Source organism: Mytilus edulis, chromosome 5, assembly GCF_963676685.1.
Source record: "Mytilus edulis chromosome 5, xbMytEdul2.2, whole genome shotgun sequence".
NCBI lineage: Eukaryota > Metazoa > Mollusca > Bivalvia > Mytilida > Mytilidae > Mytilus > Mytilus edulis.
Genome location: NC_092348.1, coordinates 65,623,865 through 65,643,724, shown reverse-complemented (window position 1 = coordinate 65,643,724; position 19,860 = coordinate 65,623,865). Strand labels below are relative to the sequence as shown.

The 19,860-nt window shown below is 33.3% G+C and overlaps 2 protein-coding genes across 2 annotated transcripts; both read right to left on the bottom strand.

Moving 5' to 3' along the window:
- Positions 1 to 831: 831 nt before the first annotated feature.
- Positions 832 to 2,741, bottom strand: LOC139525195 (uncharacterized). The gene is made up of 4 exons (XM_071320386.1): positions 2,617 to 2,741; positions 1,980 to 2,048; positions 1,320 to 1,559; positions 832 to 1,070 (listed from the first exon to the last, which is right to left on the bottom strand). The coding sequence occupies exons 1-4, from the start codon at positions 2,678 to 2,680 to the stop codon at positions 832 to 834; spliced, it is 612 nt and encodes a 203-aa protein (XP_071176487.1). The 5' UTR covers positions 2,681 to 2,741.
- A 16,049-nt stretch (positions 2,742 to 18,790) lies between these two features.
- On the bottom strand, positions 18,791 to 19,860 carry LOC139525194 (uncharacterized). The gene is made up of 3 exons (XM_071320385.1): positions 19,845 to 19,860; positions 19,320 to 19,556; positions 18,791 to 19,049 (listed from the first exon to the last, which is right to left on the bottom strand). The coding sequence occupies exons 1-3, from the start codon at positions 19,858 to 19,860 to the stop codon at positions 18,811 to 18,813; spliced, it is 492 nt and encodes a 163-aa protein (XP_071176486.1). The 3' UTR covers positions 18,791 to 18,810.

Here is a 19,860-nt window from a genome sequence, read left to right as displayed (position 1 = left end):
AGACAAATCGATTATAATAAGGTACTGAAAGATTTTAGGAGACGTAATCACCTCTAAATTTCTATAGAGATTGTAAACAAAGAAGAAAACCATCTATTTATTCACGGTTCAGATATAAAGATTGTGATTAAGTTGTATTACTTGGTAGATAACTCTACTGTTTGAATGTAAATCCTCGATCAGCTATAATAGTTTAATAAGCTCAGTATTCAGTGCGTTAACGTTGGTACAGAAAGGAATTATAACATGTTTTTGCTAAATTCTACCTTGAATAAAGATATTTACAACTCCCGCAGGTATTGTTGACCATAGCCGAATTTTACAATTTTTTATATAACTTTTGGTCGTATAGCTCATAAAGTTTCGACATATTCATCTATTCCTGGCTTTCAAATGAAAGCTGCTAGGGTTTGAGCGAATCAGTTCCGCGGTTTGGGAACATGGAATGTATAAAGTGTAATATTCATTATTACGTCATTAGTATGAGTTCTAATAAATAGATAACGGAAGGCATAACGAATATGTAATATTGAATCCATTATTTTAAAATGAGAACAGTAATTTTTTACTTCACTACATACACAAGGTCAATAACAAGAACAACTTGAAATGGCTGGCCGAGCTACTCGCATAAAAAGAAGAATCATAACTTGTTATCCTCAATATAAAGAAACTGGACAGCTCAAAATTATATCATATGATAAAGAAACTTGTTTTTTATTTTACATGTCAAGGACTGTTGAATACTATTTGTCCAATACTCTTGTTGAATACTATTTGTCAAAAACTCTTAGATATTAATTAAGTGAAAAAACAAGAACGTTATATATTTTATTTTGTACAAACTGTACAATGCACTTCAGTATTATCTTTGTATGGGGGACATCTCAGACTTCCACATTTTGCTCTGACAGGATAAAACAAAGCACCATCCTCGTTGGAGGATCGATTGTCCAATGGTTCCGCCTCTCCGTCCATACAGATATATTCTTTAATGTTATGTCCTATATTTTCACTCATCAAGAAGCCATTGTACTCGGATTGCCATCCTTTGTAACAGGACTTTTTTCCTAAATAAAACAAATGTAAAAATATGCAGTTTCTATATTAAAACGAGTTATTACTTTATAATTGGAAATAATGATTGTGATTATACAGAACATTATGTTAAGCCGTAGCATTCAAGATTATTTCATGTTGAACCTTATAATCAACAATATTATGTGACAATGTAACTAAATAATGTACCCATTATTTTATAAAATATTTATTATTCTTTTCCAAATAATGGTGTAAACAAATATTAATAATGAAACTACCTGGTATCATTAAAACAGAAACTTTCCCATTCCTCCTGCATACTGCACATGGAACCTCTTTTTCGCCCAAACTGGCAGACAAACCGGATGGTTTAGACGACCTTGAATGTATCTCATACTCGGCACCATATAGTACATTATTTCCATAGGAGTATGCTTTTCCATTTTCAGGATCTCTGGGTAAACAGAGATAGTTGGAACCACCCCCTTTGTTCTTATAATAGTTACCTCCAGCCTGCCCTGAAGAAGTTTAAGATGATTATCTTATTTAAAATATCAAATTTCATTATTCAAATTACTTGTCTGTACGTTACAATGACAAAGATATCACAAACCAGTGTTTAAATTGTTTAATTTATTAACATGCAAGAAGTAGAGTATTTTAAGTTCGACTTTAAAACTGTGTTTCAGATTGTTTCACAAGCATTAGCTATTCTTGTTCTTTTTAAAAACTTCTCTTTTAATATACCTAAAATATATATGAGTGTACATTACTGGTAAAAAAATTACTTCAAAAGTACAGAACTATATGTTTATGAAAAGAAAAGAAAAGAAAACTGTAGTAAGCAAGAAAAACTGTCCTTTACAGTCTAGCGCTTCATTCAATGTGTAGTAATTCTCTGATTTACGTAAATGATGATAATAATGAAAACAACATACCTGTATACACAATTTCCGAATTTTCAGGACAAGTTTTCTTTCCCCATCTGACATATGTCACACCAATATCTCAAATATACAAAGCAAAACATTTACTTACAGTACGAAACTGTATTGAATATGAATTACTGGAGAAGCTTGGTCCTTTAACGTTTTTGCCTTTGGCACCCGTTTATATTTATGATTTAATGCAAGTTCAATTGGTAAAAACATTTTGGTGAGGATATAATCACTTGAATACTCATTTTCATAAATAAATTACAAGTTTCTTTTCTTTAAACATTTATATATAAATTCAACAAAAGCAAACTAATTTATATAATCACACCCAATAGTTTGATTAGAAAGAATATTTTATTTTTCTGCGATCTATTCGTCTGATCTGTAACTTTATCAGTTGTGTCTCTTTTAAATTTCTAATGATGAGAGTTTGACTGAGTATGAATTTGTACTGTGGGTGATACATGCATAACAGGAAAGTCTTATCTTGTCGACACATCATTTATCTCTGAATCTCTGTTTATTCGATATAGCAGTTGTTTTTCAATCGTTCCGTAATTTGATTTTGATTGGACTCCGAGTTCGATTTTTTTTCTTGTTACCTTGATTTGTATATTTTTCTACTTTTTTTTCTTACCTTGTTGTGAAGGTGTTACAGGACAGTCCGCCTTCCGTGATGTATGCAAGTAATGCTTCATCATATCAATAATAGACTGGTCTGATGGTGTAAGGCTGTATTTTGTACAATTATGGCCATAAGTACTGACTACAAAGACTTACCCTGTTTTGAAGGTGTTACAGGACAGTTCGCCTTCCGTGATGTATGCAAGTAATGCTTCATCATATCAATAATAGACTGGTCTGATGGTGTAAGGCTGTATTTTGTACAATTATGGCCATAAGTACTGACTACAAAGACTTACCCTGTTTTGAAGGTGTTACAGGACAGTCCGCCTTCCGTGATGTATGCAAGTAATGCTTCATTATATCAATAATAGACTGGTCTGATAGTGTAAGGCTGTATTTTGTACAATTATGGCCATAAGTACTGACTACAAAGACTTGCCCTGTTTTGAAGGTGTTACAGGACAGTCCGCCTTCCGTGATGTATGCAAGTAATGCTTCATCATATCAATAATAGACTGGTCTGATGGTGTAAGGCTGTATTTTGTACAATTATGGCCATAAGTACTGACTACAAAGACTTACCCTGTTTTGAAGGTGTTACAGGACAGTCCGCCTTCCGTGATGTATGCAAGTAATGCTTCATCATATCAATAATAGACTGGTCTGATGGTGTAAGGCTGTATTTTGTACAATCATGTCCGTAAACACAGACTACAAAGACTTACCTTGTTGTGTATGTGTTACTGGACAGTCCGCCTTCCGTGATGTATGCAAGTAATGCTTCATCATATCAATAAGAGACTGGTCTGATGGCGTCAGGCTGTATTTTGTGCAATCATGTCCATAAGTACTGACTACCAAGACAACAATAACGGTGGCAAAGCTGTATGTGGACATTCTGAAAATAGAGTACAAGTAATCATATAATAGTTCAAAATATAACAGATCAAAATAACATGACTATGCACAAAAGAACATAAAAACATTTTACTTTTTACCTTACTGACTTCAAGGAATTTGTGTTAGCGTTTATGCAGTATCTTCTTTATATTTTATATCATGGATTGATCAATATTTTTAATTTTGAAATAGCGTGTCGAATACATTCCATAGCCTAACACTATATTTTGACATTTTAAATGAAATTAAATCTTATTATTTTTATTGGCATTTACAGAAACCATCGTTTATTATTATTTAGATTTTAAACAACAGTATTGTAGTGAATGTTTTTGCTTTGTGAACTTTTCATTTTATCACAGCATCTTCACATTCTTGTAGTTGGGAATGCCTGCTAGTTAATCAGAACACTTGCGCTCATCACTAAAATTTTACAATGTTTTCCAGCACGTCGGAGTTACATACTGATACACGATTAGTAATGGACGTTTTAATTGCTATTTATCTATTCGCATCTGATATAAAGTACATTTGTATATCAATTCACATATTGAGATATATTAATATAGTTACAAATATTTGTTCAAAAGATACTGTAAATTCAGCAATTGATGCGTGCATTTATCATTGCTATTTCAGAAAATCTGTAGAAAGATATAGTATCATTTATTAAATGCGAAATTTATCATTGCCATACGCACTCAGTAGATTTTGAATTTACAGTAACCAACTTCATTTTGGGTTCAGTTGTCTCCTTTAAATACCAGTCATCAACTGTATTTGGCATATTTTCGTTATTATTAACTCATTTTCCCCAAATTTGATGCAGAGTTATTGTTAAGTTGCTTGTCACAGTTAATGGGACTTATAGCAGTAATTTGGTTAAATTTAAAATAGACCAGACACTAACTAACAACAGATCCCTGTTTTAAGTCAGTCCTGACGTCAGTCCATGCATGGACTTCTATCACTGACGTTTTTCTATCTACATGCTTGTAGTCATAAACAAGAACAGGTCCAGCAGTAAGTTCAAGCATGAACTTAAAGTTAGTGTCCTATCGTTATTCAGAAGTTCAAGCATGAACTCAGATCTTCAGATTGATATAATTCTCAAGCTTGGGAATTAATCAATCACTGTGACAGCAACCGAGACGGCTAAACGCCAAATGATGTTTATTTTATTGTATGTATATCATGTAGTATGTATCTTAGTTTATTATATCTTAATAAATATATATTCTATGTTTTGCTTTGTATAAAGGGTTATTTATATAGGTTCACCTAAATAAATTGGTTTTATACACACAAAACTATTTTTCACATGCACCTTATGGTGCCTCATGCATGAAGAGTGAAGTCATATAGCATGTTACCTATGCCATTATTAATTTGCAATGGAGTAGTGTGGTCGATTCTATATAGACTAACCACCATCTTCCCCACCACCACCATTGTTTCATTATATTTAGAAATTTATAATGTACTATTAAATTGCTGTCTCGGTATATAATTTCTTTAAGGTCAGCATATTTTCGTAATTATTAACTCAATTTCCCCAAATTTGATGCAGAGTTATTGTTGTATAAGTTGCTTGTCACATTTAATGGGACTTCAAGCAGTAATTTGGTTAAATTTTAAATAGACCAGACATATGCTAGAAGTTTCCGGACACTAACTTACAACAGATCCCTGTTCTAAGTCAGTCCTGACGTCAGTCAATGCATGGACTTCTATCACTGACGTTTTTTTTTATCTACAGGCTTGTAGTCATTAACAAGAACAGGTCCAGCCGTAAGTTCAAGCATGAACTTAAAGTTAGTGTCCTATCGTTATTCATAAGTTCAAGCATGAACTCAGATCTTCTGATTGATATGATTCTCAAGCTTGGGAATTAATCAATCACTGTGACAGCAACCGAGACGGCTAAACGCCAATTGATGTTTTATTTTATTGTATGTATATCATGTAGTATGTATCTTAGTTTATTATATCTTAATAAATATATATTCTATGTTTTGTTTTGTATAAAGCATATTTAGAACATATTGATATTTTTCTAACTTCTTCATAGGAACACGGCTTATTCTATTTTTTTCTACACGAGACAAGTCTGTGCCAAGTCAGGAATATGACAGTTGTTGCCCATTAATGTGTTTGAGGTTTTGATTTTGCCATTTGATTACGGACTTTTCGTTCGAATTTTCAACGGAGTTCGATATTTTTGTGATTTTACTTTTGTTTTTATATAAATCCCTATATATTTGATCTATTGTCTGAATCTAAGTATAACTGATGCCTTTCTTTAGCTATAGTCAATTTGAAGCTTCTTTACGCTTTCGGCAAATTCATCCTGTCGTTTGGTGTGTGTGGGGTTTTATTTGAGTTAAGATTAGTTTTTATTTTATTTCTTTTTAATTTTCAATTGTTTACACTTTACAAATATGTTCAAGTTTTTATTTTTACAAATTATTTTCAAGAAAAGAATAGGGGCAGCACATTTAAACTACTGTAACTGTATACTTGTATAATTACAAAAGTAGCATAATATATTTATTTCATTGAACTAAAAATTACATGAAAATAATTGAAACACAAAAAAAGCAATAAAAATAGAGTTCAATGACATAACTGCTTATGAAAGATAACAGTTGATTTCTTGTTAGACGGTTCATTTAGATATTTTTTAAGTTATAGGCGATGTCGATATATTGTGTTTTGTGAGGAAACATCAATCATTTATTATAATTTTTACCCCTTAATAAAATATTTTATTTATTCTATTAATCATGTAACAATGATAATCATTTTTTTTTAATTGATTATTCAGATTTCACTTTTCAAACTTCTTAATTTTATGACATATTGAAGGGTGCAATTAATTGTAAAGGTAACTGATAAACGCTTATCGTATTAAATATCCAGATCATATGAGTATACAGTGTGTATACGCATATGCTCATGGCTATACGCATATGATCCAAATACTACTATGGTCCGGAACATATACATTGTAATTATACAATATATTGGTCATTGGTGAGGCCTGTACGGTAACTTATATACTTCCCTGTTGTTTGGTCTCTAATTAATAGTCGTCTCTTTGCTTTTCATACCATAACTCCTCATTGTAGTAAATTGGCAAATTAAAGCTGTTATTCTGAATTTTACAACCCGCTCTACCTCCTTAATTAAAAAAAAATAGATGTTAAATATTTATTTTGATCTATTACGTTTTACATATTCATTTTCCTTATTTTTGAGGATTGTTTGACAACTTCATGGGGTTTTAGAACAAAAGAAAAACGTTCATTAGATACTCAAATGGATGCAGATTTTCATCAATATGATATTGTATATCTCAAGAGGTAGTCAGACAGTTATTTCACTTGTAGTCCGACATTATATCGCAATTTTATGTAAGGACGAGAACTACAACCTAGATTCTATGACCATATATATTGTTGACCTCAATGGTTTGTCCTAACAAAGGCATCATTAAGTTCTCTATCAACTCACTAACCAGACATAAGAAAAAACTATTTCGACCACCAATGCATGCATATGTCGTAAATTCTTACTTTAATTATCTGTTAATTGCAGAGTCTTTTGACTTGTATCACATTCTGTGCTGTCGGGGCCTTTAAAATATGGAACAGGTGTTGTTCCTTATTGAATGGCGTATAGTGTCCTGTATCCGCTTATATTCTCGTCCTTTCTGATGTTTGATAGTTATCTCATTAAGAAATAATTCGTTCATGCCATGCTCTATGCTAATTTTAACTTGTGTAGGCGTTATATTTGTCAATATATTGTTACCGAGCATAAGCGAGGTATTAAATGTTAACAAATATAATACTTAACCATGTTAAAATGAGCATAGAGCATGTCATAATAGAATTATTTCGTTTCTAATAGGAATATTTTGAACTTTTGTACTTTGAAACGGACCTATATTTAACGCTCGAAATGCCGCCATCTTGATTTTGGTCATTTTTGTATACATGTAATAGTTCGTTTCTGTGTGTTACATTTTAATGTTCTGTTTCTGTTGTGTCGTAGTCCTCCCCTTATACTTGATGTGTTTCCCTCAGTTTTAGTTTGTAACCTGGATTTGTTTTTTTTTTCTCAATCGATTTATGAAGTTCGAACAGCGGTATACTACTGTTGCATTATTAAGAACCAAAAAAGGTATAGAAAATCGAAAAAAAACTAACCACATTTAAACTTACTTTTATGTTTTTATTTAATCGATGAACACCAACAAAATGTCCATTTTGATCTCCGACGTATTTCAAAATTCATCTGACGTTGAAATTTTAATTGTGATGTCAATCACGTGAAGCCCATGATTTATTGGAATTGTAACATGGCTTTGTATCCAAAGTTTAATAAGAACGTCATATTAGAATTGACAAACACACACCTTTCTATTTGTTTTTTTGTATCAACATTTAAACCCCTGATAATTATTATTTGCACTTAAATGAAAAACAATGCGTTTTTTAGGGCATGTTAGACCGTTATTTCTGATCGTTCGCTGTTATCATGATACAGCTCAACTGTTTATTTCAAAATGCGACAACTATTTTCCAATACAGATATTGTTTAGTCTCATAAAAACGTAAAACTGATTCTTCACTTATCCCTGATATATGGATGCATATGCAAAGGGGATAGTGGGGATTGGGTATGCAAATAAGAAATTCTTACGTAAGCGATTTGTTTTTCCTCTATCGATTTATGAATTTTGAACAGCGGTATACTACTGTTGTCTTTATTTACAATTCATAATACTCGTGGCTGCGTATTAATACATATTCCGCAGTGGTTGAAAATATGAGACATCACAATCATTGTTATAAATTTCCTATTTACAAAACTTCGAATTTTTCGAATAGTACAGCGGCTTTGTGAAAAACTGTGCATATCCTGCAACAAGCATGAAATTTGGCATAGACCTTCCTTAACTATTACTCTATTATTTCAGATAGGGAGGCATTTGAAAAAATGTCGCACTTCCGGTAAAATCCAAAAGGGTGGACTTCATACTTAAATCAGCCCAATATCGTAGGCTAGTATTTGAAAAGGTGTTATAATCATGATACTATCATAACATTTGGTACAAACCTTTGTTTTGTCACTACTTTTGAATATATAATATAGGTTAGATGTCTTTTTAAAAAACCCTACTTCCGGTAAAATCTAATATGGCGAACATTGTACTAAAATTAGTTTATTTTTTTTAGGGAGGGTAATTGAAATATGTTTGAAATGCGTATTGCTACTATCATTACATTGTGCAGGAACTTTTCTTTGATGCTTCTCATGGATACAATGTATAAGACATCTTTCTTTGAAACCCTTACTTCCGGTAATATCCAAAACGTCGGACATAGAAGTATCTATTTCTTATTTATATATTCAACTTTTTTTCAAATGTAAAGAAAATGTTGTTTTTTGTGCTGGTCATTAAATTTTTGATGTAGAGTTTTGAATAGATCGATGAAAACAAAATAAAATCACTAAAGTACTAAAACATTTTTAAAACTACTATTCGGCCAAAACTTCATGTTTTTTTCACGATCACCACCTCATGTACATTAGGCAGTCTACGGGAAATCCACATTAACAACGATCGCATCATCCTTTCTTACATCCACATGTACAAGCTTCTGACTAAATGATGAGGCATCGGAAAGAGTTTTTAAAAAGAGATCCTCTTTGTCCCTTCGACATCCATTAGCGCCTGGACTGGGTAGCATAAGAACCAATTCCAAGTTCGTACTCCTAGGCACCTGCCTTAGTATATTGCACGTTTTACATGCTGGAAAAGACTAGACCAAGTTGAGGGAATAGCCTCAATTAACCTTCCTTTTTGCGCAAATAGTTGTTTTCTTACTTCGTTAACCATCTTAACCCAATCTGTTAACTATGTGCGATCTTACAGTAAAACCCCGGTGATTTAGGTTGATTATCATCCTTCTTTATGTTAAAGTCACATCTTCAAATACCATCAATGTGTCACAAGCAGTCTTTTTTCTTTTCAAGCAAAAAGAGAACTGTATCACAACCGGTAAAGGCATGGATCACAATACGTATGTGTGATCACTCATTGCCTATTGCATTTGAAAGATCATCGATAGATATTAATTCAAAGATTTTTGCCCTCCCAAACACAATCAACATTTCGTCTACCCCTACAAATAGATATACTCATCAAAGATTTCATCCTCTCGGGTTACAGTTTCAAGGTATTTTATTAAGGTAACGACATAATACCCAATCAGCATACTCGTTAGGACACACCTTGAAACTATAACAATAGTGGATGTAGTCTCGGATGCGTACACAGACAATACTGGTAGTTTGAAGGCTGCTACAAAAAGCAAGAGCTACATTTTGGGGAAAGGGAATACACAGACGAATCCAGGGTCAAAACAAATTCCTTAAAATAGGCAAAGTTTTTTTGAGAGATGACGACAATAAAAAAGAACTTTATAGTTTCATTCACAGCAGCTTGTTCAATAAAATGTCGAGGAAAAGGTAGTTGTAGCAACAAATGCGCAGGATGTTCAGTGCTATCCACCACTTGATGATGTTTCAAGTTTAGCACCATGTTTACATGAAGAGACTTACACTTGAATCAAGATGAATGTGTCTGGTGCAGTGAAACACAGACTTAACTGAGTCATGACTCGAACAGTCGATACTGATGTCATTGCTGTTTCGCTATTCTGTAACCTAGGGGGAGACGAACTTTGGTTTGCATTTGGAAGTGGGAAAAACCTTAGATATATATCTATACATGACCTTTCAAATGCACTAGGCTTTGAGAGATTACACTTTTGCTACAAAAGGAGTTGCGTTGGTGACATGGATGGCGTTTGAAGATGTGACTTAAGCATTTAGAATGAGTACAAAGCAAGAAAACAGCGTTTTTGAAAGAGGAAAGACTTATTGAGACTATTCCCACGACTCGGTCTAGTCTTTTTCAGCATGTAAAGAGTGCAATATACCATAGCGGGTACGAATGAGTAACAAGCTTGGAATTGGTTCCTATGCTAACTAGTCCAGACGCTTATAAATGGCGAAGGAAAAACTATGATCAATGAAACCTTTTGGACAACTCTTAGTGAGGCCTCTTCATCTTATCAGGAGTTTGTACATTATGGATGTAAGAAACAAAACCAATCTTTGTAAATGTGGAAAATCAGCTCTCCGATTGTGAATAAAGATGTATTTGTGGTCTAACGAGTATGCTAATTGGGTAGTATGTCCTTACCTTAATAAAATACCTTGAAACTGTAACCCGAGAGGATGAAATCTTTGATGAGTATGGTAGTTGTAGAAACAAATGCTCAAGATGTTCAGTGTTATCCACCACGTGATGTATTTTAAGTTTAGCACTATGTTCACATTAAGAGGCTGACACTAGAATCATGGTGCATGTGTCAGATGAAGTGAATCACGAACTTAAACGAGTCATGATTCGAACAGTCGTTACTGATGATGCTGTCATTACTGTTTCGCACACTAATTGTGATCAATGCCTTTACCGGTAGTGATACGGTTCTCTCTTTCCTTGAAAAGAAAAAAAGACTGCGTGGGAGACATTGATTGCATTTGAAGATGTGACTTTAACATAAAGAATGATGTTTGATCAACCTAAACACCGGGGTTTTACTGTAAGATCGCACAAACTTATCAGATGTGGCTAACATGGTTAACGAAGCAAGAAAATAACTATTTGCAAAAAAGGGAAGGCTAATTGAGGTTATTTTCTCAACAGAAGCTTGTACATTGTGTATGTAAGAAAGGATGTCGCGGTCGTTGTTAATGTGGAAAATTGGGTTTCCAGTGCACTGCTTTATGTGCATGTTGTGGTGACTTTGAATAAACATGTAATTTTGGCCAAATAGTAGTACTTTTAAAATTGTTTTAGTATTATACTGATTTTATTTTGTTTTAATCAATCTATACAAAATTCTACATCGAAGAAATGGATCGATGACTCATCTTTGAAATTTACGCCATATTTTTTACCGGAAGTGTCAACTTTGTATTTAAACATTTACAACAGAATAGAATTAGGGGTTTTGAGGATAACTTAAAGCCAAAAGTTTAATGACCAGCACAAAAAAAAAACACATTGTTTTTACATTTTGAAAAAAAGTTGAATATCTAAATAATAAATTGATATTTCTATGTCCGCAATTTTGGATATTACCGGCAGTAGGGGTTTTTAAGACATATTTATTTTACATTGTATCCATTAGAAGCACCAACGAAAGGTTCCTGCACAATGTAATGATAGTAGCAATACGTCTAAACACATTTTAATTAACCTCCCTAAAAATAAGCTTATTTTAGTACAATGTTAGATTTTACCGGAAGTAGGGTTTTTGAAGACTCCTAATCTATATAATATATTCAAAAGTAGTACATAACAAAGATTTGTACCAAATATTATGATAGAAGCATGATAATAACACATTTTCAAAAACTAGCCTTTGACATTGGGCTGATTTAAGTTATTTTGGATTTTACCGGAAGTGAGTAATTTTTTTCAAATGCCTCCCTTTCTGAAATAAAAGAGCAATAATTCAGGAATGCCAAATTTCATGCTTGTAGCAGGATGTGAACAATTCGTCTGTAATATGCTTGTAGCCGCCGGACTAGAAAAACTAAGGATTTTCTTATACCAGGCATAGATTACCTTAGCCGTGTTTGGCACAACGTTTTGGAATTTTGGATCTTCAGTGCTCTCCAACTTTGTAATTGTTTGGCTTTATAAATATTTTGATATGAGCTTCACTGATGAGTCTTATGTAGACGAAACGCGCGTCTGGCGTACTAAATTATAATCCTGGTACTTTTGTTAACTATTGAAGCTAATATCTTGCAAACAAGCCTTTAATAGTTATATCCAAAATTCCAAAACGTTGTGCCAAATACGGTTAAGGTAATCTATGCCAGGGATAAGAAAATCCTTAGTTTTTCTAGTTTAAAATGTCCCTTAAAATTGATATATTTCCAAGGATTTCCTATTAAAGCGTCTAGTTATTTTCAATTAGATCATATAAACGTATAACGCATGTTGGTGATAAAGAGCTGTGGCAGCGGCATGAGGGCATGGTACTCCTGTCGCTTTTTTTTCACAAGCTCCATTACTCCCAAATGCCATATCAGAAATTATAATGAAATATAAAGGGCGTATACTTCATTTAAGGCGAAAGTTTGATTTATAGTATAAGATATTTGTCTAGATTGGAGGGCTTATGAAATCCTAATAAATGTTGTGTTAAATTGTGTTACTTTTAAAAATAAAATCATCGATTATTTTCTGAAAAAATCACGGAAGGGATAATTTGGTTAATTTGATAATGAATAATGTATGCTACAGCAATGACGTTTATGACGCTATATAGATTATTTTAATCCACTAGAACAAGTAACAACATCTTAATTTGTAAGAATAATCATCTGACTGTTTGTGAATGAATGAAAATTTTGCAATACTTATTCGCTTTCTTTACATTCCTTGGACTCAAATTTCACCACCCCAAGAAACCAGCATTTCTGTGTTGACATAATTGACCATTAATATAGTCATTATTCTAATTTACAAAAACATTTTTTTCGAAATGCTAGTTCTTTAATAGGATTTTCTACCGTAGAAATTATCTGTATTTGGCAAAACCTTTTTAGAATTATGTGCTCTGAATGCGACTTACTCAAACGTTTTTTATTCGAACGTCACTGGTAAGTCTTTTGTAGACGAAACGCTCGTCTGACGTGCAATGTGTAAAGTCTGGTATTTATAATGAGTATATGTTCCATCACTTGGACGATGCCATTGTTGGTGGAGGTTTATCACCCTGGGGCTATTACCAGCACAATAGTTTGTACTTGTTTTGATATGCATTAGTATTGGTCTGCATCTATTTGTGATGATATGCATTAGTATTGGTCTGCATTTATTTGTGATGATATGCATTAGTATTGGTCTGCATTTATTTGTGATGATATGCATTAGTATTGATCTGCATTTATTTGTGATGATATGCATTAGTATTGATCTGCATTTATATGTGATGATATGCATTAGTATTGATCTGCATTTATTTGTGATGATATGCATTAGTATTGGTCTGCATTTATTTGTGATGATATGCATTAGTATTGATCTGCATTTATTTGTGATGATATGCATTAGTATTGATCTGCATTTATATGTGATGATATGCATTAGTATTGGTCTGCATTTATATGTGATGATATGCATTAGTATTGATCTGCATTTATATGTGATGATATGCATTAGTATTGATCTGCATTTATTTGTGATGATATGCATTATCATTGATCTGCATTTATTTGTGATGATATGCATTAGTATTGATCTGCATTTATTTGTGATGATATGCATTAGTATTGATCTGCATTTATATGTGATGATATGCATTATTATTGGTCTGCATTTATTTGTGATGATATGCATTAGTATTGATCTACATTTATTTGTGATGATATGCATTAGTATTGATCTGCATTTATTTGTGATGATATGCATTAGTATTGATCTGCATTTATTTGTGATGATATGCATTAGTATTGGTCTGCATTTATTTGTGTTGATATGCATTAGTATTGGTATGGTCATCATTCTAAACTAACATTGTTGTCACTAAATTGGAATTTTATTTGTCTGTTTATACCGCAGTCCCACTAGGCCACGATCGCACTACGATCTGTGAAAAAAATGCAAATTTTGATGATCGTAGTACGATCTTGTAGATCGCAGTAAGGTCGTATCACGGTCGTGGTGATCATTCTACAAGATCATGATGAGCGTGGCTAACTTTGAACATGTTCAAAACAATTGTGGTGCAGTCATGGCGAACTCAGGTCGTAGAAGAAGCGTAGTGAGAGCGCACTAAGATCGTAGTAAGATCGCCAAGGCCGCTGTACCATCGTAGCGAGAGCGTAACGAAAGCGTGATTTTATTCGGAGAAACTGCGCTACGATCCCATTGCGACGTTATTACGACCTCACTACGACCATTGCGTTCACACTGCGACCCAACTACGCTTCCACTACGACTATACCACGCTATTCACGACCATAGTATGATTCTAGCACGCCCTTGTCGTCCTCATTACGCTCTTCTTACGACCTGACTTCGTTCATACTACGATCATCATTCTCATTGTCATTTTCACATTAAATATATTAAATCTCTCAAGGTTTTGTTTGTCTGTATGTAATTTGGACTTCTTGTTCATTTTCTCTTACGACTCAACCATGCTTCTCGTTTTCATATAGATTAGACCGTTGGTTTTTCCCGTTTGAATGGTTTTACACTAGTAATTTTGCAGACCCTTTATAGCTTGCTGTTCGGTGTGAGCCAAGGCTCCGTGTTGAAGGCCGTTCCTTGCCCTATAATGGTTTACTTTTAAAAATAGTTACTTGGCGATGGAGATTTGTCTAATTGGCACTCATACCACATCTTCCTATATCTATTGACACATCTGTGTCATCTCTGCTATCGTTCACAAAAATTTCAGCTTTATGGACCAGCAATAGGTTTTAATTTAGGTCGGATTGGTCGGTCCGACATCTCTGCTTGATCAAGATTTGATATTATCAGAGCTCCCTCTGCCTCTACATCAACTCCTACGCCCACGTGTTCTAGTAGATTTTAGTGGCATGACTATTGTTTTCGAGAAATCTACGTATTAATCAGAAATAGAAGGAATGGAACTGTATTCATATGGAACACGATGTTGACGTTATTGCTGAGAGCGTAGTAAGATCGCGGTATAATCGTGGTAAGAACGTGCTATAATCGCAGAAGAAGCGTTGTAAGATCGTGTTGCAATCGGATAACTCGTGGTACGGTCGTAGTGAGAACGTGATGAGCGTAGAAAGATCTTGATAAGCGTGGTGAGGTCGTAGTATAAGCGCGGTGAGAACGTGGTATAATCGTAGCGGGATCGTTGTAGAAGCGTAATGAGGACGTAGTAGCATCGTGAAAGCAACTCAAATTTACATTTTCATTTATTTCAGATCGTGGTGAGCGTGGTGCAATCGTGGTCTTGTGGGACTGGGACTTAAAGTGAAAAGTTAAGTTATCTATCGACTAAGGTTAAATCAACCATATTCTCCAGAAGGAAATTATTGTATCACGTCAGTAAATTGACATTTGTTTAATATTCGTTTGGCATGTTTATTGTGTTTGAGATTTTATTTTGCCGTTTGATAAGGAACTTTTAGGTTTGATTTTTTCTTGTTGGAGTTTGTGGTGTTTTGTTATTTCACTTTCAAATTTGTTCTCGTCCTACACATGCATGAAATATATGCCACTGGACGTGTAGCAAAAACAATCAATCAATAAATGAATCTGGCGAGTATGTCAAGTCTGGTATCATAAACAGATGCACTTTTTGTTTTCTATACAGCATAAATATCTAGAACTTTAAGTGTTTTATTTACTTTAAACGATGCGATTTTCAAAATGTATGTGTGCAACAATAAAAGGTACGTGAAACTTAGAATTTATAACGATTAAAAATAGAAAACAAAGTTTTACTATTGCCAAGGTCGTGCGTTTTGTTAATTTTGGTCTTTAGAAAACTATATAAAAAAAATACGATATAAGTGACATATCATAGAATATACTGACCCAAAATATCATGAGAAATATTAAAGGACTTAGCTTAAAAGTGTAATTGTTATTCTGTTTAACCTCAGTTGTTCACGGGATGCTCGACTCGAATCATTTGTATCGGGGTTATACGAGGTGGAATACTTGATTAATAAATCTTCACCGAGTTTTACATCCCTAATTTATATATGTGAAATAGACATTTAAATTGTAACCAATTGGTAGCCCAGAGGTTTCGTCGATATGTTGATGTCAGTAACACGTAATATAATTCATAGACGGGTTGGATACCCAGTGAAGGAATACAGAATTTTAAAAATTGAAGGTAAATTTTAAAAATAATTCCATTAGTGAACAGAAATCAGTAAATTAGTCAATTCAAACTTAATTAGGTACACATAGGAAACGATAGTATAATATAGAATATAATCTGGTGAGCCCATTTCAGAGACGGATTTAGGTTTTATAAATTTTCAGATCTGAGCGTCATTGATGAGTCTTGTGGAGACGAAATGCGCGTCTGGCGTACTAAAATATAAACTTGGTACCTTTGATAACTAATTAGGGAGCGTTGATTCTAAAAAAAAATCTACAGTTAATGAATAGGCACCGCAATGGTTTAAATTCAGTGAAACAATTGTATTTCAAGGTTTCAAATACATGTATATGCTTTAAGGGACCGTGTACTATTGTTGCTTTTTTTCATCATAATGATTATATATATTGATACAACTAATAGTTTGATACAGCACCAAAATCAACTTTTGTTTTATTTCAAGCTACAGTGACCCTGACCCTTTGCATTTGTTGATCCCATAACCAATATGCTTCTTTCTTTCCCCGGTTGGTATTTCAATTATTTTTATATTACGTAACAAGGACCTTAAACTTTGACCTCTTGACTTTCAAAATCAATAGGATTCCTTTCACGTCCTGTATATTCCGCCGTTATTATCCAATCCAATCAATTAAGGGAAAATTCAAGTTTCCATCAGGAAACAGTTTGTCGAATCAAAATATTTCAAAAAACCTTGACCTATGGCCCTGAATGGCAATAGTCTTGTTTTTTCTGGGGTTTTATTTTAAAGTAAATTATTTTATTGATATCAAGCAAGAGATACTTTTAGTTATCAAACCCGTTGTTTCGAACACTTGGACTTAATGACAAAGGACGACAGAGTGCTTATCGTGTGCTATTTTAAAAGGGAATCATGATAACTTCTAGATTTTCTAGGAAGATTGCAAACAAAGCAGAACACCATTTATTTGTTTCCCGTTAAGATATAACAATTGTGATCTTGTTCATCAATTACTAGTGTTTGGTCGATACCACGTCTGGTTGAATGCAAGTTCCTTAATTAATAACCCATCAGCTCAGTAGTATGTTCTTCAGTACTGACAGGATTTATATAAAAAAGAAGATGTGGTATGATTGCCAATGAGACAACTCTACACAAGAGTCCATAATGACACAGAAATTAACAACTATAGGTCACCGTACGGCCTTCAACAATGAGCAAAGACCATACCACATATCTCGAAATGACAATGTAAAACAATTTAAACTAGAAAACTAACGGCCTTATTTATTTTAAAAAATGAAACATGTTTTTATATGTTATAACATGTTTTTTCGTCTTCAATTCTCAATTTATAGATACAGAAATTTAACTCTTTCTTGCTAATTTTGAATTAGGCTATTCCTTTTCTGACCGATTCTTCACTTTCAAAAGCCTGCGTTTGAGTGTTCCTAATGAAAGTAAATCCCGTAAGTGCTTCGGACTCACATAATATGTAAAGTTTCATTTTCATGCTGAAGTCATTAGTAAGAATTCTGATGAAGAGACAACGTAAAACATAGCGATTGGTAAATTGATAGATATTTACCTCTATTTTTAGCACTATTGTATTTCGTCGTGGGTGGCATTGAGTTTTATTGGCGGAGGAAGCTGGAGTGCCCGGAGAAAACCACCAATTCTCAATAAGAAAACTGACAATACTAGTTTACAAAGATTAAATTTGAACATATCTGACATTTCCCGGATTTTAACTTACATCCTCAGTGTTGAAAGGCTAGTGATACTGAAGTATCATTGGGTTTATTGCTATAACACCAGGTTCAATCCACCATTTTCGACTTAAGAAAATGCCTGTACCAAGTCAGGAATATGACAGTTGTTGTCCATTCGATTGATGTTTTTTTTTATTTATGCTTTTGATTTTGCCATTTGATTAGGGTCTGTCCTTTTTGAGTTTTCCTCGGAGTTCAGTATTTTTGTGATTAAACTTTTAAGACCAATCGATCACCCCAGATACCCCTTAAAACATAACAAACATTAGATATTGAATCTATTATTGTAAAATGGCGCTAGATTTTTACATCATAACTAACCCAAGTGAAAAATCTAAACAATAATAAACAACTTGATTTATAACCTGTCTCTCATAAAAACCTAGAATAACAGCACACCCTGTTATCCTCAATATCAACAAACCAGCATACACAAACTTATATCATATGATAAAGAAACCAGTTATTCACGTTTGACTTTAAATTGAGGTACAGTATACTACCCTGTAAAATAAACTTTTACATAGGAAATAAGTTAAAAAAATATTGAACGTTATATTTTATTTTTATTTTGTACAAACGGTACAAAGCACTTCAGTATCATCTTTGTATGGGGGACATCTCAGACTACCACATTTCGCTCTGATGGGATAAACCAAAGCACCATTTTCACTGGATGCTCGATTGTCTAGTGGTTTTGCGTCTCCGTCCATACAGATAAAGTCTTTATTGTTGTGAGTTTTGTGTTCACTCATCAAAAAACCACTGTACTCGGATTGCCATCCTTTGTAACAGGACTTCCTTCCTAAATTAGAAATTTAAAAAAAATAGATTTAAAATATGCAATTTCTATATTAGAACATATTTAATTTATACTTTATACTTTGAAATAATGATTGCAATAATAAAGAATAAAGCATAATTTAAAGCAGTTGGATTTAAGATTATTTCATATTAAACCTTACAATCAACAATATGATGTGACAATGTAGGTTTATATTAGACCAACTATTTTAAAGCATATTTATTAAACTTTTCACATAACAGTACAAGCAAATATCTAAAATGAAATTACCTGGTATCATTAAAACAGAAACTCTTCCATTCCGCCTGCATACAGCACACGGGACCTCTTTTTCGGCCAAACTAGCAGGTAAACCTGATGGTTTAGTGTCGGCATGTATCTCATACTCGGCACCATATAATCCATCATTACCATAGGAGTATGCTTTACCATTTTCAGGATCACTCGGTAAACAGAGGTAGTTTGAACCTCCTCCTTTGTTAGTGTAAAAGTTACCACCAGCCTGGCCTGAATAATTTTAAGGGTAATTATCTTAATAAAAACGTTATTATTCATATTATTTATTTGTATGCAACGATGAAAAAGATATCACAAACTAATTTTAGGAATTAAATTACCAGTGGTTGAGACAGCAAGTTCGTCTTTGAATATATGTTGTAGATTTTTACTCAAGCATTAGCAAACGTGTTATGTTTAAGCATCCGTTACGATAACTTCAACCTTATCATGACCCTAGTAATGTCATATCCTCAATTTCCTTTGAATCTACAAAAAAATACTATTTTCAACGAGTACCTGGCCTTGAAGTCAT